The 27,398-nt window shown below is 43.3% G+C and overlaps 1 protein-coding gene across 5 annotated transcripts in view; it reads left to right on the top strand.

The window, feature by feature from the left end:
• SNX10 (sorting nexin 10) overlaps window positions 1-27,398 on the top strand; it is a 67,805-nt gene that overhangs the window by 17,201 nt on the left and 23,206 nt on the right. For all 5 annotated transcript variants that reach the window (XM_019958867.2, XM_019958865.2, XM_019958866.2 and 2 more), the window contains one exon: window positions 19,839-19,885. In XM_019958867.2, coding sequence (XP_019814426.1) covers window positions 19,862-19,885 — 24 coding nt within the window. In that variant the 5' untranslated portion in view covers window positions 19,839-19,861. The remainder of the gene's footprint in view (window positions 1-19,838; window positions 19,886-27,398) is intronic.

The raw sequence follows: 27,398 nt of genomic DNA, 5'->3' as shown, positions 1-27,398 counted from the left end.
GCAGTACAGGCTTTAAGGAGCATTAGTGTATAGCAACCAAAAATTAAATATGCTTATGAGTGGTAGGACTTTATACTTCAAATAACATTTTCGTTTTCCCCTCATTCTTACCTCAGTTCCTTTGTTAATAACTTTACAATAATTAGATCAATTATTGTTTGCTGCCTTAAATCTATTGGAGAACTACTTCACATTCATTTGGAAGCAAAGGGAGGATGCATTATAAATAAAAAATATAGGGAATTCCCCAGCAGTCCAGTGATTAGGACACTGAGTTTACACTACCAAGGGCCTGGATTCAATTTCTGGTCAAGGAACTAAGATCCCACAAACTGCATGATGTGGCCCCCCCAAAAAAAAAATTCAGAGATGGGTGTAGACTCTGTGGGTGGAGTCAGAAAGGCGTATCAAGGAGACATTCGGCCAAAAAGCTGCTGGCTGTCAGCGCCTGATACTGCCGCAGACTGGGCAGAGCTCACTTCTGAACCGATTTGGTCTGCATTTCTTATTTTGTTCTCTGCTAGTGCAAATCCTGCTTCAAAAAGTATGCGTTGTTCTTGATCAGAACTAAATAAAAATACAACCTGATGTGTCAGCTAAGGGAGGGAGAAATATCCAGCAGCTGGTGGAGAAGGGGAGCAAGCCCGAGCGGTCCCTTCCCCAGCTTTGCTTTCCGTCCTAGTGACTGGTTTTTCCTGACTGAGCAAGAGGAATAACGATGACTGCGGTGGGGGCTCTTGTTTATTTTATATATGCTTTATGTCCTTACGGATTTATTTGATCTAGTTTCAAATCACAAAGGCAATATATTAAAAAAAAAAGTTGTTAACAGTCCAGGAGCGTATAAAGTAAAAAATAAGAAAAATGGGTCCTTCTCCCCTGCCCCATATGCATGTGTATATATACATGAATACACTGTGGCGTGTATCCTTCTGGAATCCTTTTCTATGCATCCCCGTGCATATCAGTGTGCGTATACACATTTATGTCCATACTTAAACAGTGGAATCACCCTGCCTGCTGTTCTGCAGTTTCCCCTTTGTCGTTTCCCCTTAGTGTGTCATGGACACGCCCCCTCCCCTCAGTACTTCCAGGTTACCCTGTGTTTTGAACGACAAAATTTTTGCGAATGGGGTTCACTTTGTTTAATCGCTCCCTTAGGAATGGGCATTCGGGTGGTCTCAACTTTTTTACCAATAAACATGGCCATAGTGAGCAGACTCAGATGTGTGGCTTTGCGCCTGGGTGCTGGTCCTTCTTGAGGATCCCTTCCCAGATGTAGGGATGCCAGGTCGAAGGGTGTGTGAGCTCCAGGCTTTGGAGCCAGTAATCCTGTGTTCTGGTCCAGGTGGAGTGTGAGCTCTGGCCTGACTCGGATAGAATCCCGTCTTGGTTTCCACCAAGGCGGGCAAAGCAGCGGCACCCGGAGCCCCCGAGCTTGGACAGAGCTAGTTAATGAGCATGATGCTTCTCCCTGCTGTTTCACCCTTTCCAAACTTTATGCTGCTAACAGTTTTCAAATCTTGACTTCTGCCTTACTCCAGGATGCCCAGTCTGCCCCGAGAACAAGGCCAGTCATGGTTTTCTTTCCCACTCACCAGCTGCCTGCATTTGTTTTCCTTCTTAGTGTTTTGTTAACCTTTGGACTTCTAAAAATTGCTGACAAGATCACAAGATTAGCCTTCTTTGATTCCCACTGGCTTAGTTTAATTTGGTCAGTTCTGTGACGCCTTGTCTCAAGCTCTTTCCTGGCCAGACTACCTTGGTCATGAATTCACCACAGCCTATAAATTCATGGCTGCCGCACTGACAGCTTCCCGCGATTTTGGTCACATACCGGGAAGCAGCGAAGAAGGCTGGCTGACCACTGGGCATCCTTGTGACTTCATTGTCCTCACTTCTCTGGGTCAACAACGATTTCTGTTAAGGGGCTAGACAAGTCACTTAAATTTTTCACTAAAAATTTTCCAGGTAGTTTTTATATTGTTTGTTTGTTGTTTAGTCGCTCAGTTGTGTCTGATGCTTTGCAACTCTTTTTACTGTAGCCCGCCAGGCTCCTCTGTCCATGGGATTTCCCAGGTAAGAATACTAGAATGGGTTGCCATTTCTTTCTCCAGGGGATTTTCCTGACCCAGGGATTGAACCCCCATCTCCTGCATTGCAGGTGGGTTCTTTACCACTGGGCCACCAGGGAAGCCTGGTTTGAATATTAGGGAGGGGTTATTTTTCTGGCTGCATTGCGCATGCCAGTCTCCCTCAACTCCATCTCCCATCTCCTGCCCACCCTTCTCCCTACCATGATAGATGTCACTCACTGATTGAATGATTGATTGATTGATCCTGCCCTTTTACCGTAGAGCCAGGGGCCCCCGGTGCTGCAGAATTAGAGCCAGTACAGCTGTGGGCTTAGTAAAACCTCCAAGGGCCACAGTTGAGAAGGAGTACAGGGAATGCAGAGATGAATGATACCCAGTTCTGTGGAGTTCTTGGGTTTCTAAAATGATAGAAGAAAGTTAAGGCCTAGCACAGGATTGCCAACCTTTTGCTTTTTACATAAAGGGCACAAAAACCTCCTCAAAACATATAAGATACAGTTACTGTTTTCTTACAAAAGAGAGGCTTATTTTGATACCCCAGAAGTAGAAAAGACATAATCTAAAAATAAAGCAGAGTACTTTACATAGGTAGATTTTAGCTTTCTAGAAATTCAGTGCACTGTTTTCTTTTTCCCATTTTACTGTGGACCATTAAAAACTTGGTCTTGGACCTAAATGCCATTTAGAGACCCCTGTTATTTATTTCAGACTGCTAGAGTCTGAAATTTTCTTTTTTTATGTTTTGGTGGAAAGTACTACAAAGCAAAAATTTAATTCCTTTAATCCAGGTAATATTGTATATTGGTGTTGATGTGTTCTAGGATGAACATTTTATTTCATTAATTTCATTATTTCTGCATGATAGTACTGGTTGATCATTTTGCAGAATAACACAAAGGGGTTAATCAGTTCAGTTCAGTTGCTCAGTCGTGTCCGACTCTTTGCCGCCCCATGAATCGCAGCACTCCAGGCCTCTCTGTCCATCACCAACTCCCAGAGTTCACTCAAACTCATGTCCATCGAGTCGGTGATGCCATCCAGCCATCTCATCCTCTGTCGTCCCCTTCTCCTCCTGCCCCCAATCCCTCCCAGTATTAGGGTCTTTTCCAATGAGTCAACTCTTCACATGAGGTGGCCAAAGTATTGGAGTCTCAGCCTCAGCATCAGTCCTTCCAATGAACACCCAGCACTGGTCTCCTTTAGGATGGACTGGTTGGATCTCCTTGCAGTCCAAGGGACTCTCAAGAGTCTTCTCCAACACCACAGTTCAAAAGCATCAATTCTTCAGCGCTCAGCTTTCTTCACAATCCAACTCTCACATCCATACATGACCACTGGAAAAACCATAGCCTTGAGTTGAGGACCTTTGTTGGCAAAGTAATATCTCTGCTTTTGAATATGCTATCTAGGTTGGTCATAACTTTCCTTCCAAGGAATAAGCGTCTTTTAATTTCATAGCTGCAATCACCATCTGCAGTGATTTTTGGAGCCCAAAAAATAAAGTCTGACACTGTTTCCACTGTTTCTCCATCTATTTGCCATGAAGTGATGGGACCAGATGCCATGATCTTAGTTTTCTGAATGTTGAGCTTTAAGCCAACTTTTTCACTCTCCTCTTTCACTTTCATCAAGAGGTTTTTTAGTTCCTCTTCACTTTCTGTCATAAGGGTGGTGTCATCTGCATATCTGAGGTTATTGATATTTCTCCCGGCAATCTTGATTCCAGCTTTTTGCTTCTTCCAGCCCAGCGTTTCTCATGATGTACTCTGCATAGAAGTTGAATAAGCAGGGTGACAATATACAGCCTTGATGTACTCCTTTTCCTATTTGGAACCAGTCTGTTGTTCCATGTCCAGTTCTAACTGTTGCTTCCTGACCTACATATAGGTTTCTCAAGAGGCCAGTCAGGTGGTCTAGTATTCCCATCTCTTTCAGAATTTTAGTACTTTGCACATTGAATAGGTACCTGTTCTCATGGTGACTCTCTGTCTACTGTCATTCATTCTTTCTAGTTATATGCTATTCATCTGCTATTATGGGCTGGCTCTGGGGTGTAGCAGTGAACTAGCCAGAGTCTCTGCCCTCTTGGAGCCCACATCACAGGGACAGATACACCTATAAACAAATAACATAGATTCAGGTTGTGTTGAGTGCCATAAGGAAAATAAAGTAGTGTAAAGTAGTGTAAGAAAGTAGTGTAAAGCAGTGTAAGAAAGTAGTGTAAAGTAGTGTAAGAAAGTAGTGTAAAGAAAATAAAGTAGTGAAAAGAGAATGACTTTGGGAGGAAACTTTTAGTTAAGGTGTTGCAGCAAAGATGACTCTGGTGACATTTGAGCTGAGGACACAATCAGAAAAGATCTAGAGAAAAATGTTCTAGAAAGAGGTACTAGTAGGTATAGAAGTCCTGGGATGGAATGAAGTTGGTACATATAAGAGATGGAGAGAAGGGCAGAGAGTAAAGGAGAGAGTAGAAGCAGGTAAAGTAGGAATGTAGGCTGGGATCAGACCACGGGGTCTGTAAGTCGGTGGGGAGAGGGGAGGCTTGTAAGTCATGGTCAGAGATTTGGAGTTTATTCTCACTGCAGTGGCCAGTGTGGATGGACTTGAGGCAGAAGAGGCATTTGATCTAAATTTTGTATTGAGAGGTTCGTTCTGCATGTGTGGAGCATGGGTTGTATGGGCACAAATGGAAAAGTCACACAGGCATGCTGGAATTGAATCTGGCAGCCCTTAATCAGGGAAGAATGAAGAAATTGCTTGGTCTAGAGGGAAATAGGGGACTCCCCTGTTCATAAAAATGGAGTTAGTGAAATTCCTCCTAATTACTATTTTTTTTTGACTCTTCCTCACTTAGGCTGAAATTTCTCTTGAGATTTATACATTGGTCTTCTAAGTACCCCACAAATTCATTTCCTTTAAAGCTATCTTGCAGCCACCTAAATGTTCAACAGTAGAAGAAAGGTAACATTTACTCAGTGGAATGCTTGACTTACTATCTAGGAGCATGCTGCTGCTTCTGCTAAATCTCTTCAGTCGTGTCCAACTCTGTGCGACCCCATGGACGGCAGCCCACCAGGCTCCCCCATCCCTGGGATTCTCCAGGCAAGAACATTGGAGTGGGTTGCCATTTCCTTCTCCAATGCATGAAAGTGAAAAGTGGAAGTGAAGTTGCTCAGTCGTGTTCGACCCTCAGCAACCCCATGGACTGCAGCCTACCAGGCTCCTCCGTCCATGGGATTTTCCATGCAAGAGTACTGGAGTGGGGTGCCATTGCCTTCTCCGATCTAGGAACATAGAATGATATTTTTGTTGTAATGAAAATTGAAGAAAAGATGTAAGTTTGTGAAAACACTTGATTTTGATGATAAAAAAAGTGCACGTAAGAAAAAGTCAGCAAAGAAATATACCAAAACTGTGATGATTCTTTAGAACAGTGGATTATGCTAGGGTGACCAGAAATAACTTACCATTTAAACCACAACGCTTTTGAGCACTCTTAAAATGTGTGTGTATGTGTGTGTGTGCTGTTAATAATTACAGTGACCCATATAAGCCAGTACTGATTTGACTAACCCAGGCCATATGGTCATCCTAAGTATGGATGGTAATTTTACTTCTCTGTTTTTCAAATTTCCTGAATTATACCACTTTAAATTTAATTTGAACTAAAAAATGAAAAATAGTTCTTTTGCTTTAGAATATTTACTTTCAGAGGTCAGAGAGCATTTCTTTGGTCTCTCTTACTTAGTCTGTCCTCCTGACCATGGGGGAGGACCATCTTGGTCTCTTTCAAGCTGGGAGGCTTTGATGCTGTGATCATTTTTCCCCCTGAGATTTTCAGAAAAGAAGGAACTATAATAGCACTTGCAGATTCCAAGATGACCTTTTCCTGTGGTTGATGGATTATGACCCCAGTAGGCTCAAAAATGACCCTAGGACTTGTTTGGATTATTTGGCAGACCTGGTCTTCTTTTTTTTTTTTTAATTTCCCAAAACAGTTTTCAAATTAGAAGTTAGTTTGGGGGATCTGCCTTTTAGTTTTTTCTACTAAAGTGTTCCAAATAGAAATTTGTATTTGACTGATTTGTGTATAACCTCATAGTAGTGAGGTGTAAGGGCTTCCCTGGTAGCTCAGCTGGTAAAGAATGTGTCTGCAATGCAGGAGACCCCGGTTCAATTCCTGGGTCAAGAAGATCCCCTGGAGGAGGGTATGGCAACTCACTCTGGTATTCTTGCCTGGAGAATCCCATGGACAGAGGAGCCTGGTGGGCTACAGTCCATGGGGTCACAAATAATTGGACACAACTGAGTGACTAAGCACAGCACAGCACAATGTGGTAAAGGATGACAATGTATTGGACACTTACAGTACCAGGAAAAAAAATCAGAGAGGGATTTTTTTAAATAGGGTAATCTTTTCAAACTAAATATATATTAGAATCAGTGCCACAGCTTCCCTGGTGGCTCAGTGGTAAAGAATCTGCCTGCTAATGTAGGAAACATGGGTTTGATTCCTGATCCAGGAAGATTCCACATGCCATGGAACAGCTAAGCCTGTGCTCCACAGCTCTTGAGACTGTGCCCTAGAGCCTGGGAACTACGCTACTGAAACCTGCATGCCCTGGAGCCTGTGCTCCACAACAAGAAAAGCCACCACAGTGAGAAGCCCACACAGTTCAACTAGAGAGTAGCCCCTACTCTCTGCAACTAGAGAAAAGCCCATGCAGCAGTGAAGACTCAGCACAGCCAGAAATAAATAAATAAAATTATTTTAAATAATTAAAAAGAATCAATGCCAAGGGATCATGGCACTGATATGTATCTCCATGGAATATGGGGGAGGTTATACTGTCTAGTTAACGGTAAAACCTTGAACGAATCAGTTATTCCTTTGCCTTTTCCACGTTCAGATGCAAGAAAACAAAATACCTTGGTTAAGAAAATGGTGAATGTGCTCCTCCAGCTGTTCACTGTCTTGTGGAGGAGGGAAGAACTTGATCAGACAAGACAGGCCAACGCCCTGGACCAGGTGATAGGAAGCCGCCTGTCTGGTCCCACCTTTCCCTGGAGTCCCACTTTCTACCACCTCTTGATCCCAGCCACAATGAGCCACTTCCTGTTCCTCAAAGTGATTTGTAACTTCTTGCTTCCCTGGGTAATCAGACCATTCCTCTCACCAGGAACCCGCCTCTGGCACCTCACCTCCATCATTAGGGCAACATGGACATGGCAGCAAGACCCCCTGGGCTCAAATCTCAATTCTTTTGCTTAGTAGCTGTATGACCTTTGACAAATTACTTGCTACCTTCTTGGTACTTAGTTTTCTTAAGTCTAAAATGGCGCTAATATTCACATCTACCTCATAGAATTTTTTATGAGGATACATGTAAAGTGCTTAGTACAGTAACTGTTGGCAGAAGGACTCTCTGGGTGTTGATTATTATCATTATCTTTTGAAGTCTGGCCCTTCCTTTAAGCCTATGCCCATTAACCAACATGGGATTTAGGGACACAGACCTAGGTTTTAGTCTGAGCCCTGCCCCTGTGTGTTGGATGGCCTTGGGTGATTATCTTTCAGTAACTTTGAATGTTGATTTCCCCATCTGTAGCACAGTATGTCACATGGTTTCTGGGTGAGTCATGTGTGAAGCATGTACGAAGTGCCCGGTTTCATCCTTGACACCTGGAAGACAATCTCTATATTTTCCATCCCTCCCCCGCTATAGCACTATGTCACCTGATACCTTGTACCTGCTTGGTTGCATTTCTTCCACTAGATTATATCTTTTTAAGTTTTGTTTGTTTCTACACAGCATTAATTGATTCTTTTATTTGATTTCCTCACTCATCTGTTCACTCAGTCATTTTCTTTATTTATGCATTCTCTTTCATTTGTTCAAAAATCATTTATAAGCACTTGCTAAGGGTGACCGGCCCGGGAATCTACCATTGTTCCAGCTCGAGTCCAGGAGAGAAGTGTCGAGAGCCTGAATCAGGCTGGAGACATTGGAGGCTGCGAGCAGGGAATGGGCTTAGGTGGCATTTAGAGAGAGAGGATGGTCAGGGCTTGTTGACCAGCTGGATTTGTAAAGTAAGGGAAAGGAAGCAATCAAAGATGGTCTCTGGGATTCTTGCTTGAGTCAGTGTGTGGATACTGACACCATTAACTAAGCTGGATGGCATAGGAGGAGGGAGAACCGGCTGTATTCTGGGGGTGGGCAGGAAGAGGTGGCATGCGACAGCCAGCCTGGATGGGACGCGGTCAGTTTGAGGTGCCTGAAAGATGTCTGGATGGGGGTGTGCACAAGGAGGCTCTGACTGTGGCCTCCTTTGGGTGTGAGATGGGGGTGGTAGCTGAGACAGAGAACGAGTGTGGGGCAGCAGAGATGAGGCCGTGGTAACCCTTTGGGAATTGCGCTGATTAAAGCGGAAGGTGAGTGTGAGTCTGTGGCTTCTGCTGGGAAATCAAGCATAGTGCCTCACCACGAAAATTGCTCAGATGCCCCACCAAGCACAGGCCATTCGCCATCTGCAAGTTAAGACCAGCCTCTGGTGTCAGTGTGGAGGTGGGGAGAAGAACACCCTCTTCCCCACCAGGACCTCACTCATCACCTGCTGGGCCTGAGCTACCATGAGTTTCTATCTTCTGCCCCTGCAGCATGTCTTACAGAACCCTTCTCTTTAAAAAAAAAAAAAAAACCTTTATTTATTTTTTAAAATGCATTTATTTATTTTGGCTATACTCTGCAGCATGTGGGATCTTAATTCCTTGATTAGCGATTGAATATGTGCACCCTGCATTGGGAGCGCAGACCACCAAGAAGTCTTGAACCTTTCTTGAATAGATAGATGCCGTGGTCCTTTTCTCCTAGCAGCCGTGGGTCAATGCTTGCTCTCTTGTCCAGTTGGATATGCACAACGGAGGAAGCACACCAACAACCACTTCCTCTCATACCCCCTTCTGCTGCTGCTCTGTGCCTGGGCCACCTCCACCTGTGGGCTGTACCACGTCAGTAGCCTCCCAACAGACCTCCCTGCTTCTGCTCTGGCCCCTGATAGTCTGTAAGTCAGATTATGTCTCTCACCTGCTAGAAATGCCCGCAGGGTATCCAGATTCTTCACTAAGGTCCACAGGGCGCCTGCCTTCCTTTCTGAGCCCGTTTCTGTCTTCCACCAACTCCATCCCCATGGCTTCCTTGGCTCCAGGTAAGCCAGGCTTGTTCTGCCTTGGGACTTCGGCACAAGACGATTGCTGCTCCTGGAGTGTTTAAAAATTGAAGTACAGTTGATGTACAATATTATATGTTAAAAGTATACAATGTAGATTCACAATTTTTAAAAGTTATGCTCCATTTATAGTTATGATAAAACATTGATTATATTGCCTATGTTGTACAATATGTCCTTGTGGCTTATTTATTTTGTACCTAATAGTTTGTACCTCTGAATCCTCTACTCCTGTCCTGACCTTCTCCCTTTCCTCTCTCTAGTGGTAACCATTAATTTGTTCTCTATATCTTTGATTCTGTTTCTTTTTTGTTATTTTCACCATGCTGTGCTAAGTCACTTCAGTTGACTCTGACTCTGCGACTCTGTGGACCGTAGCCCGCCAGGCTCCTCTGTCCGTGGGATTCACTAGGCAAGAATACTGGAGTGACTTGCCATTTCCTTCTCCAGGGGATCTTCCTGACCCACGGGTTGAACCCATGTCTTATGTCTTCTGCGTTGGCAGGCAGGTTCTTTGCCGCTAGCGCCACCTGGGAAGTCTGTTATATTCACTGGTTTTGTATTTTTTAGATTCTGTGTATAAGTGATATCATACAGTATTTGTCTTTCTCTGTCTAGCTTATTTCACTAACATAATATCCTCTGAATCCATCCATGTTTTGCAAATGGCAAACTTTCATTCTTTTTTATGGATGAGCTGTCCATTTATTGGATAACTCTCCTTCTTCTCCCACTCTGATGTAAGTGAACCCAGGACGTGGTCATTGTCCCATCTCTGATGACTACTGCAGTACCGGGTCTTTCCTAGATTGATGGACTAGCCAGGCCTTCCCCTCTACACTGGGGTGAGAGGAACCTGAGCTTGCTTATTGGGGAAGGAGAAGGGACTAGTGAAAAGAAAGAAGCTGGAGTTATTAAGGACATGGGATAATTGAGGGACTGACTTATTGAACAAGGTAGGGAAGATAAGATCATGAAGACAGGGAAGAGTTTTATGTTTTGTTTTTTTTTTTTGAGACTAAGGGAAGTGGGTGAATTTATGGGTAGATTTCAAGGTAGTGGAAGACCAAGATGAAGAGTATAAACCTGATGGTCTTACTGTTTGATGAAGTGGGAGGTACAGTTATCAGATGACAGAGTAGTAGACCAGGAGGAGGAGGAGGCTGCTGGATGAGATATAATGATCTGAAGCTGCTGGATGAGTGGAGGGACTCCTGAACCCTGGAGGATCCCACCTAGGCTGGAACTCAGAACCTGGAGATGAAGCCTGTCACAGAAATGACTGGATTTTTCTTCTATAGTGAACAGGACAAGAGAGAAGTGGAGGAGACAGAGGCTATGCTGATCCGTGTTTGGGGGACTGGCAGATAAAAGGGGCTGTGTGTCAATGGAACAGGAAAATAAGGATGCCGGAGGGGAGAAAACTTGAATGGTAAGAAAGTGAAGTCCAGAGCAGGAATAAGAGGGTAGGATCAAAACTTCTGGTGGCTTTCCATTCAAGTGGAAGAGCAAATTGTATGACAATGAGAAAGTGAGAAAAGGAAGGGTTGGCTGTGGTGATCAGAGAGACTTTTGGTGTTCTATTTCAAAGAACAGTTCCTGGTTGGGATGTGGCCACATGATTGACAAATTATTGATAAACAAAGGATTAGGTTACAGGAATGAAGAGGAACAGGCTAATAAGGTGAGACCAGGGCCCATTAGGTCATACTTTGAATGAGGTCCTCCTTGGAGGCATCAGGAAACAGTGGCAGGGAACACACAGAGGAGGCCTCTAAAAATGTAGAGATGAGGAGCTCAGGAGTCTAGGGAGAAGGAAATGATGCTGGGAGGTGAGGAGAAGGGAGTTGGATCCCATGCCTAGGTTCTGGGTGCTTCTTGGCAGTTATTGTCTGGAGATGACAATGACCAGGGAAGTTTCATTTCTCCTCATCTTGAGAAATGGGAGTGCTGAGGAAATGAGCAGCCTCAACCTGGGAGGGTTACAGGGAAGAGAGTGGAGAATCCAGGACTAAGCTAAGCTAAAGCTGCTGAGATAATGCAAGTGTGAGACATTTGCTGGCTTGAGACTGAGGGTTCCTGGGGCATGGTGGAAGACAGGGTTAGAGGAAGAGATGACAAAGGTGGGAGGGGGTCAGAACCAGGTAGGGATGAGGAAACCACAAGGGCTGGGAGAGATGATGCCTGGAGGGTCTTTTTCTTGGCAGATGTGGTTCGCAGGATGATTGACACTAGGGGTATGAATGAAGGGTTTTAGATAGTACTCTGCTTTTTTTTAATGGCTTTACTGTGATATCTGCATACTGTACAAGTTCCTAATTAAAATATACAATTCAGTGGTTTTAGTGTCTTCATAGATAGGTGCAGCCATCACCACAGTCAATTTTAGAATATTTTCATTACCTCATTTCATTGTCCTTTAGCTATCACCCTCTGTAACTCCAATCTCCCTTCTTTCACCCACTGTCCCCCGCCCCAAGCCTTAAGCAACCCCAAATCTCTTTTCTGTCTTTATTAAGTTCTCTATTCTGGATTTTCATGTGAAAGGAAGTTGCATAATATGTGGACTTTTGTGCCTGGCTTCTTTTCACTTACCATGATGTTTCCAAGGTTTATCTCTGTTGTAGCTTGTGTCAGTATTTCATTCTTTTTTATTGTCAGATAGTATTCCATTGTATAGATACACCACACTTTGTTTACCCGTTTGCCCGTTACTGGACATTTGGGTTGTTTACCCTTCTTCGCTATTATGAATAATGCTGATATTTATATACCAGTTTCTCTGTGGACATTTGTGTCATTTTCTTAAGTATATACCTAAAATGCAATTGCTGGGTCAAATGGTAACTCTGTTTAATTGTGTGAGAAAATACGAGTGTTTTCCTAAGGAGCTGTACCACTTTATATTTCCACCAGCAATATATGACAGTTCCAATTTCTCCACATTCTTGCCAACATTTGTTATTATCTGACTTTTTTATTCTAGCCAGCCTAATGGAAATGAAGTGGTATCTCACTGTGGTTTTGATTTCCTTTCCCCAGTGATTAATGACATATAGCATCTTTTCATGTATTTGTTGTCCATTTGTATCTCTTCCTTGGAGGAATATCTATTCAGGATCCTTTGCCCATTTTTGAAGTAAGTCTTTTTAGTTTTTTTTTACAGTTTTATTGAGGTTGACAAATTTTTAAAATGTACAATACGGTGATATATGTATACATTGTGAAAGGACTTCCCCATTGAGTTAATTAACACACCCATCATCTCACTTATTTACCTTTTATTTTTTGGTGAGAACATATAAATTCTATTCTCTTAGAAAATTTCATTTATACAATGCCTGTTTTACTTTAGATCCTTAAGTCTTTTTATTACTGAGTTGTAAGAGTTCTTTATATATTCTGAATACAAGTTCCTTATCAGATAAATGATGTGCAGATATTTTTTCATTCTGTGCTTTGACTTTCACTTTCTTGATGGTATCCTTTGAAGCACAAAACTTTAATTTTCATGAAGTCTGTTTTTTTCTTTTGTTGCTCATACTTTTGGTATTATATCTAAGAATCCTTTGCTAAGTCTGAGGCCATGAATATTTACCTGTTTTTTGTCCCAAGAGTTCATAGTTTTTGCTCTTGACATTTAGGTCTCTGGTCCATTTTGAGTTAGCTTTTATATATAGTATAATGTAGGGGTCCAACTCGGAGAAGGCAATGGCACCCCACTCCAGTACTCTTGCCTGGAAAAACTCATGGATGGAGGAGCCTGGTGGGCCGCAGTCCATGGGGTCGCTAAGAGTTGGACACGACTGAGCGACTTCACTTTCACTTTTCACTTTCATGCATTGAAGAAGGAAATGGCAACCCACTCCAGTGTTCTTGCCTGGAGAATCCCAGGGACGGGGGAACCTGGTGGGCTGCCGTCTATGGGGTCACACAGAGTCGGACACGACTGAAGCGACTTAGCAGCAGCAGCAGGGGTCCAACTTAATTCTTGGCTAGCCTCTTGTTCCAGGAGTATTTATGAAAAAGGCTGTTTTTTCCCCATTGAATGATTTTGGCACCCTTGATGTAATCAGTTGATCATAGAGGTATGGGTTTATTTCTGGACTCTCAGCTCTATTCCGTAGATCTATTTGTTTATCCTTGTGCCAGTCCCACACTGTCTTGAGTACTATTACTTTGTAACAAGTTTTGAAATCAGGAAATAAGAGTCCTCCTACTTTTTTCTTCTTTTTCAGGGTTGTTTTGGCTGTTCTGGGTTCCTTGCAACTAGATAGGAATTTTAGAATTGCTTTGTCAGTTTTTAACCAAGAATTCATCTGGGATTCTGATATAGATTGTATTGAATTTGTCAAATAGTTTGGGGGAGAGTTGACATATTAACAATACAAAGTTTTCCAATCCATGAACATGGGATGTTTTTCCATTTATTTAGATCTTTAATTTCTTTGAATAGTGTGTTGAGTTTTCAGACTATGTTTTGCACTTTTGATGCATCTAATCCTAGGCATTTTATTCTTCTTAAAAAAAATGTATTTATTTATTTATTTGCCTGTGCTAGGTCTTAGTTGCAGCACAAAGGATCCCAGGTCCTCTGCGTTGGGGAGTGCAGAGTCTTAGCCACTGGACTACCAGATATTTTTTCTTTTGATGCTCCCCATCAGGTAGTATTTTGATGGGAAGTCCTCATATCAAGTGAAGGGGTAGAGTGAGTGGAGAGTTGAAAAAATGCCTCTCCAATTGTTGACAGGAGAAAAGAGCAGGGCATTTTCTGTGGTTCTTCAGGAGGCTGTGTGCTTAGGTCTTTCGTGGTCTTGTGGCAGGGCGCTGAGGGATACGTCAGCCTGGAAAGAACTCCATATAACCAAGAGCGCGTGGTTTTGTGCTGTGGGGGATGGGAGTGAGTAGGTGAAGATTGATTGCTCTTGGTTACTAGAAATGCAATCCAATTGGACTAACTCACATTAAATATTTAAATTACTAATATCCCTCCCCCAACTTCTGAGATTTATCAGCTTTTTCTACAAGGGGAAAATGAATAGCCCAGATGAATCACTAATTAGGAGAAACTTAGTAGCATTAAAGAGGAAGGAGACTGTTCGGGAAGTGTGAAAAATATTTTCAGATTTGATCTCGAAAGTTAGGGTTGTTTTGAGGAGAGAGGATGTCACAGCACAAGTTAAGAAGTCCAGTCTTACCTACTTGTCTGCTCTAGTGGTCACCTCCTCTCTCCTTCATCTGCTTTTTACGACTTTCCCCCTTGAACTCTGTTTATCCTGATTGTATTTTGCTATCCCCCAGTGACTCTCCTTAGCATGTGTATGAAGGGAAGGAGAGGTCATGCACATGCTTGTGTTTGGAACATCCGTAAGTCGAAGGTAGCACTTACCCTAAAGGTCTGCAAAATAGTTGTGAGGCTAAAATGTTTTATGTATATATATTTTTTCTTGTTTCTGGATTTCAGACCATAAATTTAGCCTAGCGTCATACTTATGACCATAAATGGAACCCATTGTAGAGATTATGTCTTAGAGATTAGCAATTTAGTATTTCATTATTTTATGTATTACGAACCAGTAATTTTTTTAGACTGCTCATTCTCTTTAGACTCATTAGAAAAGACTCTGATGCTGGGAAAGATTGAGGGCAGAAGGAGAAGAGGGTGACAGAGGATGAGATGGTTGGATGGCATCACCAATTCAATGGGCATGAGTTTGAGTAAGCTCTGGGAGATGGTGAAGGACAGGGAAGCCTAGCGTGGTGCAGTTCATGGGGTTTCAAAGAGTTGGACATGACTTAGCGACTGAACGACAGCAACCGTCTTTAATATATTTGTGAGTATTTGCGTGATAAATGCTGGGAAAATTTAATGGTAATTTTGTCTTTCCAGACAAAAAAAATGATAATTTTTGTCTTTAACTGAATTTCATATTTCATCTTATTTTTCCATTTGAGTTTTGCCTTTATAAAGCTCTAAGATCAGACTGAGCAAGAGCAATGTGCGTCTGGTTTACGGATGGTTCTGCACACCTTGCTGGCCCTCCTCAAAAGTGCATGGACGCCCCACTTCTGTCCATTCTCATGTTTTGGTGCAGCTCTTTTTTCTTTTTTGTTGAGCTCTTTTGGTTGCATGAATTGGTATCTCCCTCAAGCTCGAGCAAGAGGTTGTTTATAGTAAGGATGCTGTGCGTGGGAACCGGAGACCCTGGGCACTTAAGCCCCTGGGGAAGTAAGACCTCTGAGTTATGGTGCCGGCGCAGGCAGCCGTGCGCACATCAGCAGCTGAAGTTGGCTTCTGCAACCCAGCTTTTCTGGTGACCAGTGTCTTTAATATCTCAAGAGATCTTTTATCTACATCATGACTTCTGTTTAAGTATAAGCTCTGGTCTGCAGAACTCCAGTTAAAGCACTGTTATCTCTCCATTTTCTCACCATCATTTCCTAGCTTCAGGACCCAGAGAGCTGCCAAGTCTTGGTGTTTCCTACTCCAGATGCTGAGAGGAAGCTGGTGCCAGCCCTCTCTGCTTTCCACTCCAGGCCACGCCTCTGGCACCTGGCTAACCTAGGGATGGGCTTCTCCGGAGTCCGATGCCCATCCCTGATGCTGTTTTCTGTGTCTGAGGAGGGCCCCCCAGGTGATAGAAAACAGGGTACCTGTAGAGCCGCCCCCTACAGCAAGACCTTGGCCAAGAACTTCCCCCAGAGGAAGGGAGAACTGTGCCCTCCACCCTGCAGTCCCCACCACAGACCTGCAAAGGACATAGGTTTCAATGAGAGTTGCTCTGGGAAAAACTGGCACTAAATTAAACCTTGAATTTTAAATAATCCCACTGATGGTATATCCTTAAATAGATGAAAATAAGAAGTTAGTGATTTTTAAAAAAAAATTTGAATAGAAAGCTTGTTGAACGTTGTAGGAGGAAATGAAACAAACACAGAAAGTGAAATTAACTGAGCTGCCCCACCCCAAAGGGGGAATAATAAAAGTCATTGAATACATTGTTTTATTTTCTTTTTAAAAGTATATAATGTCCTTTTATCCCCCCACTTTATTGATGTGAATTGTGTTATGAAGGTAGCATCTCTTCCTACATTTGAATCTGCTATTTATTTAACATGAAGTAAAAACTTCTATAGTTTGAGTCATCATTTCTTCTGTAGAATAACAAAAATGCAACCAAGTATTGATAGATTTTACAGATCTAATTTGCATGTTGAACGATTCATGAATCTGTCAGCATTCCATCTAGTAAGCAGAGAGAAGCTCCAGAGGCCTGCAGAGAGGGAGAGGTTTTCAAAGCAAGACAAAGAAGCCATAAACAAACAAAAGGATTATTTCTAGTTTAGGTAACCTCCCTGGGGGGACAGAAAGGGATTACCTCATCTTCCTTTGGGGGATCAAAAGAGTGACCTCATTGGGCTGACTAGAAAATTCCACACTGATTAGGATTGCAGTCTTGGGAAAGGTTGTAATGGCAGTGCATGCTGAGTCTCTTCAGTCGTGTCAGACTCTTTTCAACGCCATGGACTGTACCCCACCAGGCTCCTTTGTCCATGGGATTCTCCAGGCAAGAATACTGGAGTGAGTTGCCATTTACTCCTTCAGGGGATCTTCCCGACCCAGGGATCAAACCTGAGTCTTCTGTGTCTCCTGCATTGGCAGGTGGGTTTTTTACCACTAGCACCACCTGGGCAGCCTTGTACTGCAGACTAGTTAGGAATTAAGTCTTGGTTTGAGCACAAGTAACTCCATGTTGGGCCTGTCATCTCTTTTTTTTTAACACTTCTGATAAAATTATAGAATTTTTAAATGTTTGCATTAGCTACAAATTTAGAATCATTCTACAACTGCTCAGCAAGTTAGTTTTTAGAAATTTAAATCAAAATTCTATAAGTAAAATAGCAATTAAAGATGTACTCTTGTACAAGAAAATAACAAAAGATGTTAACCTAAAACCAGAAATTAATCTTTTGATTTAGTATTACAAGTTTGTTTAATTCATAAAAAGGATTTATCTAGGATTCTTTCAAATAAAAATACATGCATTAAAAAAAGAATTATGGTGTTTATTTTTAAATGACTATTACTTCATAAAGTGTAAAATTATGGAAAAATTCAAACAATATGGAAGTGTATCAGTGGAAAATAAAGCTCTTTGCCCCCTAACCCCACCCCTATCCCACTATCCAGGTTTAAAATATTAAAGCTTGACCATGTGTTCTCTGTGATGTTTTGGAGCAGGTTTAAACTTCTTACTACTACTACTACTACAAAGTCGCTTCAGTTGTGTCCGACTCTGTGTGACCCCATAGACGGCAGCCCACCAGGCTCCACCGTCCCTGGGATTCTCCAGGCAAGAACACTGGAGTGGGTTGCCATTTCCTTCTCCAATGCATGAAAGTGAAAAGTGAAAATGAAGTTGCTCAGTCATGTCCGACTTTTAGCGACCCCATGGACTGCAGCCTACAAGGCTCCTCTGTCCATGGGATTTTCCAGGCAAGAGTACTGGAGTGGGTTGCCATTGCCTTCCTATTTTTACAGTTTGACTTGGTCTTTAGCATCTCAGGGTAGCCAGTGCCCCATGGGAATTGCAGAGTCCCTCTGCCTTGGCTGGGAGAGGTTGGAAAACTCAAGCCCTTTGGAGAGAATTAAATTAAGACCCAAACCATTTGTCTACATCACACAGTTATGAAGGCAGTCTTGGGCAATGAGAAGACAAGGGTTGGGAAGTGGACTTGCCGTCTCTCCCTTCCTTTGTGACCTGGGGCAACTTAATCCCTCCTTCTGTTTTCTTAACCTGTGAAGTGTGTGCTTAGTCACTCATCCAAGTGCAACTCTGTGTGACCCCATGGACTGTAGCCCACCAGACTCCTCTGTCCATGGAATTCTCCAGGCAAGAATTTTGAAGTGGATTGTGATTTCCCTCTCCAGGGGAATGTTCCCAACCCAGGTCTCCTTCATTGCAGGCAGATTCTTTACTGTCTGAGCCACCAGGGAAGCCCTGTAAAGTAAGGACATTTAAATCTCTTTCACAGGATGGTTGTGAAGTTTACACAAGGAAACACAGAATGCTTTGTTGGAGAAATTCAGCCAGTTGGGGATACAGGGAATATACAAAGGTTGTGATGCAAGTGAGGTTAATGCCAGCAGGGAATCGCGTAACTCACTGAGTAATGGGGGCCAAGAGCTGGGGCAAGAGCTGATAAGTGATTTCTGGGCAGCATCGTGGAAGAGGAGTGGGACTTGGCAGGAGGATCTGGAAGGGGTCAAGAACCCACCCAATCATTGTTTCAGCCAAATCCCCAGATGGATGCAACCCATGGCCTACTTCTCCAGTGATACAGAGATTCCTTCAATAACCAGGACTCTTTGAGCTGCTCCTCCTTCCACCCTCTGCCCCTTTGCTCATCCCAGTCCCTCTGCCTAAAATGCCTTTTTCCTGTTGCCTTCTGGGCTAAATCATGCCACTGTTTAGGCCTCAGCTTAAGTACTTTCTCAGTAACACTTTCCCAGGTGACATTCGCGCACCTCCCTATTTAGGTTTGCTCACCTCCTGCAGGACCTCTTTCCTCTGCCTGCTTTGGGTTCTCTCCTCCCCAGCACCACTTGGGACTGGAGGCCAGAGCTGGTGTTCTTGCTTCCTTGTATTCCCTAGGGTTCCAGGGACGTTGTTAGAGATTCAGGAAATACTTGTGGATGATAATCACCTGGAAAAATGAGGTCAGATGTACTTTGTCCAAATAAAGGCAGATTCTGACCTTGCAGTCATAGCCACCTTTCCATGATCAGGTGCATGTCTGTAGTCAGGGGATTTAATATTTTTTGGGGGTGCAGGAAGGGGCAGGGAGTAGGTGTTCACTCCAATGAGCTGTTGTAATAAATGAGGGTTTGAGGAACAATAGACAATCCTAGGGACATGCAGGGTTTGGAATCAGCCGATAGGCTGCCTGCATCGACTGTGGGTCAGAGTCAAGGTTCCAACCTTTGTCCTTCTTGAGGCCACACCATCTCTTATCTGAATTCTGGAGTAGTTTAGATGTCAAAGGAATGGGCTGGTGATAGTGATACTGGGTTGATAGTGAAACCATCAGGGCCGCTCTCAGTGGTGGATCTCTGGGTATCTTTTCATCCTCTCCATCTCAGTGCTAACCAGCATGCCCTGCTGTGCCTCATGGCCCCTCTGCTCCCTGACATCTCCAGCGCCTTCTGATTTTCCCAAGATTTCGACTCTGGCCTGACTCTGCCTGATCTTCAGTTCGAAGGCCTGTCATCATCCAGCTGCCTTGGTCTTGCCATGTCCCAAACGCCCAATCGTTTGGGTGGACCGAATGAAGGTGGACCGATCTTCATTCTGGTGTAGTCTGCAGGGGCTGGGGTCTGGGAGGAGCACAGGTACACTTTTCAGCGACCCAGAGGGCTGGTTCTCAGTGAGAGTTTGGGCGGGAGGCCCTGAGGGGCCTATCTACTTCTGTATGGAGGTTCCAAATCACCAAGTGTTGTATCTTATTTTTCAGATTGATCGTGTTCTGTGTTGAAGATGTTTCCAGAACAGCAGAAAGAGGTATGTCTTAAGAAATCAGAAAATAAAGACTTCATGTGCTTTGACTCACTGCAGGTTGGATCTTCGTTCTCTAACCATAAATCTGTAGAGGAAAGTCAAGATACCATAGGGCATCATAGAAGGGAGCTAATGAAAGAACAAAGCATTTGTCTTCCTGCACCCACACCCCCTCTCCCCAGCATCACTGCAGCCATCTTGGCCCTTATTCTTTGGTTCCAGTGGGTGCACTTTCTTTCTGCTCACTCCCATCCACTGCTTCAGAAAGTATCATTGTCCATGACTCAGAATTCTCCCAGGCTCTGCTCCCTGCTTGCTTTGAACAGTCTCCCTTTGGCCTGCTGTCTCGGGTTTTCTGCTCTGTTACTTAATTCTGAATTCCCCCACCTTTGGTAACAACCCGGGGTGACTGTCTGCCACTAGTTTCAGTTTTGTCCTGCTTGTTGCCTCTTAGATCTCTGGGATTGGTTTCACATAATCTGGGGAAGGCTGTCCCTTCCCCATCCCAGCCTGGCCTCCCAGGCTTCCGACCCCAGCTTCCTGAGTTGCTCTCTGGCTGAGAGATGGGTAGGATGACCAGCACACCAGCCCTCGGTTGAGCGGTCTCCTTCGGAAGAACCTGTTTGTCTGCCCTGCTGATTGTAGTACACATGTCATTACTAGGTGAGCTGAATGAAACTCAGTAGTTTCATTGGCCCTTTCCAGGTTCAATCACATGTGTACACACAACAGTTCCGTGTATACACACATGGTCGCAGACACAGTCAAACATGGCTGCATGGTCCTTATAGTTTGCTTTGCCCAAATGTAAAACCCTAAACAATCCATTTCAGAGAATCCTTCCAGAAAACTTCTTTGCTAGATCTCTCCTTCTTTCTTTCAGCCCCGTGTTTGAGTTTAGGGTCTCTTCAGTAGTCCAGCCCACTTCCACACTTGTAGTCCAGGCTGCCCCCTACCCCATTTTCAAAGTGTTTTTGTTTTTTAGCTTTTAAAAATTGGTATAACATGTGTAAATTGCAGTAAATGCATAAAATGCCCTTATCTTATGTATGCAGCTCAGTAGGCTTTCACTTATGTGTACAGCTGTGTAACCACCACTCAGATCAAGGTATGGATGCTTCCAGAACCCCAGAAGGTACCTTGTATCCCTTTCCAGTCAGTCTCCCTAACATCCCCACAGAGTGAGCTCCACACAATACCATGACCAGGGATGTTTTTTCCTTGTCCTCGTATTAAACAGTACTGGGACCAAGCTGCTTGCCTCAGGAAACACCTTCTCTGTAAAGCTGGCCAAACTGCAAGTCCTCACACTGCCATCACTTCCAGTAGTGATTTCAAGTTCAGGGGTTCCCCAGACCAGCTTCAGTTTTGATTACTCCACAAGAAAAACTCACAGAATTCACTGAGAGCAGTTACATTTGTGGTTATAGTTTATTACAGAGCAAGGATGCCAGTTAGGATCAGCTGAAGGGAGAGGTGCGGAGGGTCAGCCTGGGGCAGGGTCCAAATGCAGAGCTACTGGTGTGATGGTGGCTCTCCGCTGTATGGTAATGCCTAAGAGAAGCTCCCCGGAGCCTGTGGTGTCCAGAGATTTCTCTGAGGCTCATCCTGCCTGCTGGAGAAGACTCTCGAGAGTCCCTTGGACTGCAAGGAGATCAAACCAGGATATTCAGATATTGATCTCAATCCTAAAGGAGATCAACCCTGAATATTCCTTGGAAGGACTGATGCTGAAGCTCCAATACTTTGGCCACCTGATTCGAAGAGCCAACTCATTGGAAAAGACCCTGATGCTGGGAAAGATTGAAGGCAGGAGAAGAAGAGGGCGGCAGAGGCTGAGATGGTTGGATAGTATCACTGACTTAATGGACATGAACTTGCACAAACTCTGAGAGATAGTGGAGGACAGGAAGGGCTGGCGTGCTACAGCCCATGGGGTCCCAGAGTCAGACACAACTTAGCGACTGAACAACAACAACACATCCTGCCTGCATGGCCAATCTTTAGTGTCCACTCCTCCTGGGATCAGGTCTTTAGTCTCCAGTTCCTCCAGAGGTCATAGCTCATACAGTGTGACCTTAAGCCTCCAACATAGTCACATTGTTAGACTGTCCTGTGGTCAAAGCCCAGGCAAACAAAGATACTCTTGTCAGTCAGGACATTCTGGGGGCCTAGAGATCACCTCCCAGTATTCAGAGGCAGAGGCCAGACCTCCCTTCAGGTAAGCTGAATGCTTCATTACACACCTGTATTGGCCTGAGCTCTGGGCAGGCTATGCCAAGGGAGCAGGGCTGTGCTGACAGCCAGCATTATTCCAAAGGCACATTTTAAAAATTGTTCTCTTGGGGGAAAAGCTACCCATGAAAGCAACAGAGACTTTTTTTCCAGTTAGAAGAAGCGTTTCTTTTTCTTTTTGACTTGGCTGGTTTAATCGCTTGATGTTAATTTTTAGTTCATTTCAGTTCATAAAAACTAGACACAAATTTTAACCGACTACATAAAGAAAGCATTTTATTGACCTTGTGAAAGTCCTTTATTATAAATAATTATGAAATATTATGACATTAAGGTTATATAACATTATAACCTTAATGTTATTATAACATTAATGTTTCTCTGGTGGCTCAGTCAGTAAAGAGACCACTTGTAATGCAGGAGATGTGGGTTCAATCCCTGAATCGGGAAGATTCCCTGGAGAAGGAAATGCAACCCACTTCAGTATTCTTGCCTGGAGAATCCCATGGATGGAGAAGCCTGGTGAGCTACAGTCCATGGGGTTACAAAGAGTTGGACATGACTGAGCACATAGCACACACAGAGTGTTAATGCAGCTGCATAACATTAAAGAATTTTAAACTGGAAAGTCCTGCAACTGAAAAGGAAAATACCCATAAGGAGAAAGAGGTATAATGCCTAGAAATTTACTTTGGCCTCTGTTAGCAAGAAACCAGCACAGCAAAGCGAGATTCTCAATGTGCCATAGCATATTCATGTTCATCACATATCAGTTCATTTTCTGCATGTGGTCAGAGTGACTTCCTGGCTTCTAACACATTGCTCTTAGAACAAAGTACAAATTCCTCAATGTGGTTTCTAAGGCCCCAGATGATCTTACCCTGGTTCTTTCCCCAGGCTCGTCTCCCACGCTTCCTCCACCCAGCGCCCATCTCACTCCTTATTTCAGGGACTTTGTTCTTGCCTGGAGAATCCCAGGGACAGCAGAGCCTGGTGGGCTGCCGTCTATGGGGTCGCACAGAGTTGGACACGACTGAAGCGACTTAGCAGCAGCAGCAGCCCTGGGTTCCTACGCTTTCACAGATGTTTTTCCCACTGATTTCACACCTCTTTGGCTGGCTGACTCCTCCTTATTTTTCAGGCCTCAGGCTTATAAGTCAAGAAGAGGCTTTCCTCAAGCCTCAATTATCAAGGTATTTTTATCTCAGCACCTACCCAGCAGCACCCTGGAGTCAGTGCCAGTTAGCAGTGGAGGAGGTTTTGGTGGAGACTTTAAATATTCTAGTGGCTGGTGGCTGTTTAGTGGAAAAGAATTCAATTCCCCCACAACTGGGTGTGTAAGGGCTGAATGCAGTATCCCTAATTATTCTAGAATCCGGACCCAGGGGGCAGTGTGTGTATAAGCACTTGGCACTCAGTGCCCACAGGAGACGTTGCTAATTAATCATGAGGTTGGCACATGAATTGAGACCTAGTTACCATTCTTGTTCAAGATGCACACCGGGAAACTCCCTGGCAGTCCAGTGGTTTGAATTCCATGCTTTCACTGCTAGGGCCTGGGTTCAATCCCTGGTTGGGGAACTAAGATCCCACAAGCCATGCAGTGTGGCAAAAAAAAGAAAGTTTAAGATGCAGATGGCCCCGGGCTGACATCTTGGTTCCACCTAACTGGTAGTGCCAGCCTAGAAGTTTGGTAAATTTTTCTTTTAAAGATGGGGGGGTAGTGGGGAGTCAATTGCACTCTCTCGTTAAAATAGCTTTATTACTGCAATAAATCTAGAGAGAGGAGAGCAGGGAGGGAGAGGCTCCCTTGTTAGTTAAACATGTTCCATTTGCATATTGGTTTGAATTCCCACGAGAGCAGTATCCGTGCTGATGGATCTTCCCCATAAAAAGGCCTTGGCACTGGGCCATTGTAAAATTAAAATGAATTCAGATTCATTCATGCATGCAGCTTTAATTTACAATTAAAATATTATGGTTACATATTTTAATAAGAATAATTAGATGGACCCAACTGAATCAACTCTTCTGTTTAATGAGACAGAACCCAGAACCCTTATGAAAAGGCAGGTGGCTGTGACAGGAAACACATTTCAGACAGTGTCTTTTGTGGAGTCAGGCATTTTTGTTCTCTGTATATTTTAATGTCCAGAATGAACAGTTTGAGTTTTCTACATTACTAAGGCCCTTTGGCTCCAGCTACATGGAGCTCATTTTATGTGATATGTAAATAAGCAGTTTACAGTCTTTCATGGAGTCTGACATTCTAGCCCCTCCAAGAAACTGGGTTTGTTCCTCTGCTCAGGGCTTTCTTGGTTTAAGTGAGACAGTGTGTGTGACGTGACAGGAAGGGTGTGCTGAGACCTGTTTTGTGTGTGTGTGTGTGTGTATGTGTGTGTCTCCCCAGCTCTCCTGAATCATGATCGCTGAGTTCAACTTCTAGAGATTGATGCCTTTTGGATAAGAGTTTTTATTCCTTCAAAATGTACATTATTGGATATAAGGTCAGTTACCATTTATTAGGGCTTCACTGGTGGCTCAGATGGTAAAGAATCTGCCTGCAGTGCAGGTTCGTTCCCTAGTTGAGAAGATCCCCTGGAGAAGGGAATGGCTACCACTCCAGTATTCTTGCCTGGAGAATTCCATGGACAGAGGAGCCTCAGGCTACAGTGCGTGCCATCACAAAGAGTCGGACACAGCTGAGCGACTAACACATTGCACTTCACTTCACCATTCATTGACACTTGAGTGACAATAAATCCATTAGCTCTGTGGCAGGAGGTACGCTGAGCAGAGCAGAGCAGAACCAAAGTGGGTCTGGGAAAGTCCCAGGCCCTGTGAGGACCCAGCCACTCAGGCCCCTGCAGGGAGAGTTAGGAGGGAGGTGCTGCTATTTTGGATGCGTTGGCTCTGAGCTTGACACTTGGATGTCCAAGATACACTTAGGCTGATGGTAACATTTTGGGCTTGCTCTAGGAAAGCATTTTTTAATGTTGATTTCTGATTGGAAACTGACTAAGCTGGAACCCACGAATAATATTAAAGAATATCCATAAGCAAGACCTCTACCTGGTGTCCTGTGATGCTGGGGACTTTTGAAGGGAAGCGACAAGACAAGACATGACCCTTTCCCAATTGCCAGAAATCAATTTGTTTTCCCTTCTTCCTTTCCTCCCTGCATATGTGATATGGTATAATAATCGGGGAAACTGGGTATATAGTTTCCACATATCCCATATAGGATATATGGGAATTCTCTGTTATCTTTGAACAGTTTTCCTGTATGTTTAAAACTGTACTGAAGTAAACAATTCGTTTTAAAACAAATAACATTGAATTTTTTGTGCTCATACATGAAGATTTCTAAAAGATTGTACAATGAATAAACCAAGGTATGAAGCAGTATTTACAGTGTGCTTCCATTTGCATTAAAAATTATATATTCATGTATATATCTATATCTATATCTATATCTATATATATATATATATACAGGTGGCTTCCCGGGTGGCTCTGGTAGTAAAAAACCTGCCTGCCAGTGCAGGAGATGTAAGAGACTCAGATTCAATTCTGGGTTGGGAAGATCCCTTGGAGAAGGAAATGGCAACCCACTCCAGTATTCTTGCCTGGAGAATTCTATAGACACAGCAGCCTGGAGCTCTACAGTCCATGGGGTTGCAAAGAGTTGGACACAAGTGAGCACATCCATATATAGACACTGCTGCTGCTGCTGCTGCTGCTGCTAAGTCACTTCAGTCGTGTCCGACTCTGTGTGACCCCATAGATGGCAGCCCACCAGGCTCCCCCGTCCCTGGGATTCTCCAGGCAAGAACACTGGAGTGGGTTGCCATTTCCTTCTCCAATGCATGAAAGTGAAAAGTGAAAGTGAAATCGCTCAGTTGTGTCCGACTCTTAGTGACCCCATGGACTGCAGCCTACCAGGGTCCTCATCCATGGGATTTTCCAGGCAAGAGTCCTGGAGTGGGGTGCCATTGCCTTCTCCAATATATAGACACATATATATGCTATTTATGTATATAATATTATATATATGTGCACATATATATGCTATATCCATATATATATATATATATATAATATTAAAAATAGATAAAAGTCCTAGATAGGTAGACAAGAAACTAGGAGTACAAATGGAGGGGGACTTCATTTTCATGGTGTTATCTGAATTTGCGATTGTATCTTCTCTCTCTAGTAACATAATATCTTATTTTTATAATAATGAAAAAAACTTATTTTCCAAAGGTAGACAAGTATTAGGATGTCATTGTGTTAGTGGTGTTAGTACCAGCTGAACTCATGGGTAGCTCTTTTAGATCCACATTTCTGACTTATTTTCACTTTCAGGCGCCATATGTGTCTCTTCGTAGAGCACTCCTCTTGAGATGAGTTCCATCCCTTTTTCTCTTCCTCTCTTGCTTCTCTTCTTTTACTGGTTTTAACTTTTCATTATAAAATTTAAACATATACAAAGTAGAAAAATATAATGAACCCTTATATGCTTAAGGGTTCAACAATTAACACATTATTAATTCAAGACCAAGCCCCACCCTCACCCATTTCCTTCTGCTACCACTCGGTGAATGATCTGAAATGAATTTTAGGCATAGTGTAATTTCATCTGTAAATATTTCAGTATGCATTTCTAACAACTGACCCTTCTTAGAAACATACCACATTATCACACCTTAAATAACTAACATTAACTCCTTTATACCATCAAATATTCAGTGTTCAAGTCTCCCTGATGATGTTGAAAAAAATTTTGTATATTTGGTTATCCTAATTCTGATGCAGATAAGGAATACACATGGCATTTGGTTAATGTATTGCTTAAAACCTCTTATTCTGCCCTTTTTCCCCCTTGTGCAATTTATTTGTTGAAGAAACTGCTTCTTTTGACCTGTAGACATTTTCATATTCTGGATTTTGCTGATCTTTCGTGTTCTTGTGCTGTAGTTTAACACAGGTTGGCAATTATTTCTTGTTGTAAAAGGTGAGTCTTTTTCCACTCACTTTTCCTAATGTATTATGAGATGCAGAAAGGTAACTGTACTTAATTCTGGACGCTGCTCATGTAGAGAAACTTGTAACATCACAAATTATTATAATTCATGTAAAAGGCAAAGCTCACCCACAGTTATTTATTCTGAAGTAATAAAAGCTTTCTTAAAAGTCATCATTCAAAACTGCCAGAGCGTGGCATTTAAACCTACTTCAAGCTATAAAGTGACAAGTAACATCCCTTGTAGTATGTCTT

Source organism: Bos indicus, chromosome 4 (assembly GCF_029378745.1).
Source record: "Bos indicus isolate NIAB-ARS_2022 breed Sahiwal x Tharparkar chromosome 4, NIAB-ARS_B.indTharparkar_mat_pri_1.0, whole genome shotgun sequence".
NCBI classification, from domain to species: domain Eukaryota; kingdom Metazoa; phylum Chordata; class Mammalia; order Artiodactyla; family Bovidae; genus Bos; species Bos indicus.
The sequence above is the reverse complement of the archived record's forward strand: the minus strand, read 5'-3'. Positions and strand labels throughout refer to the sequence as shown.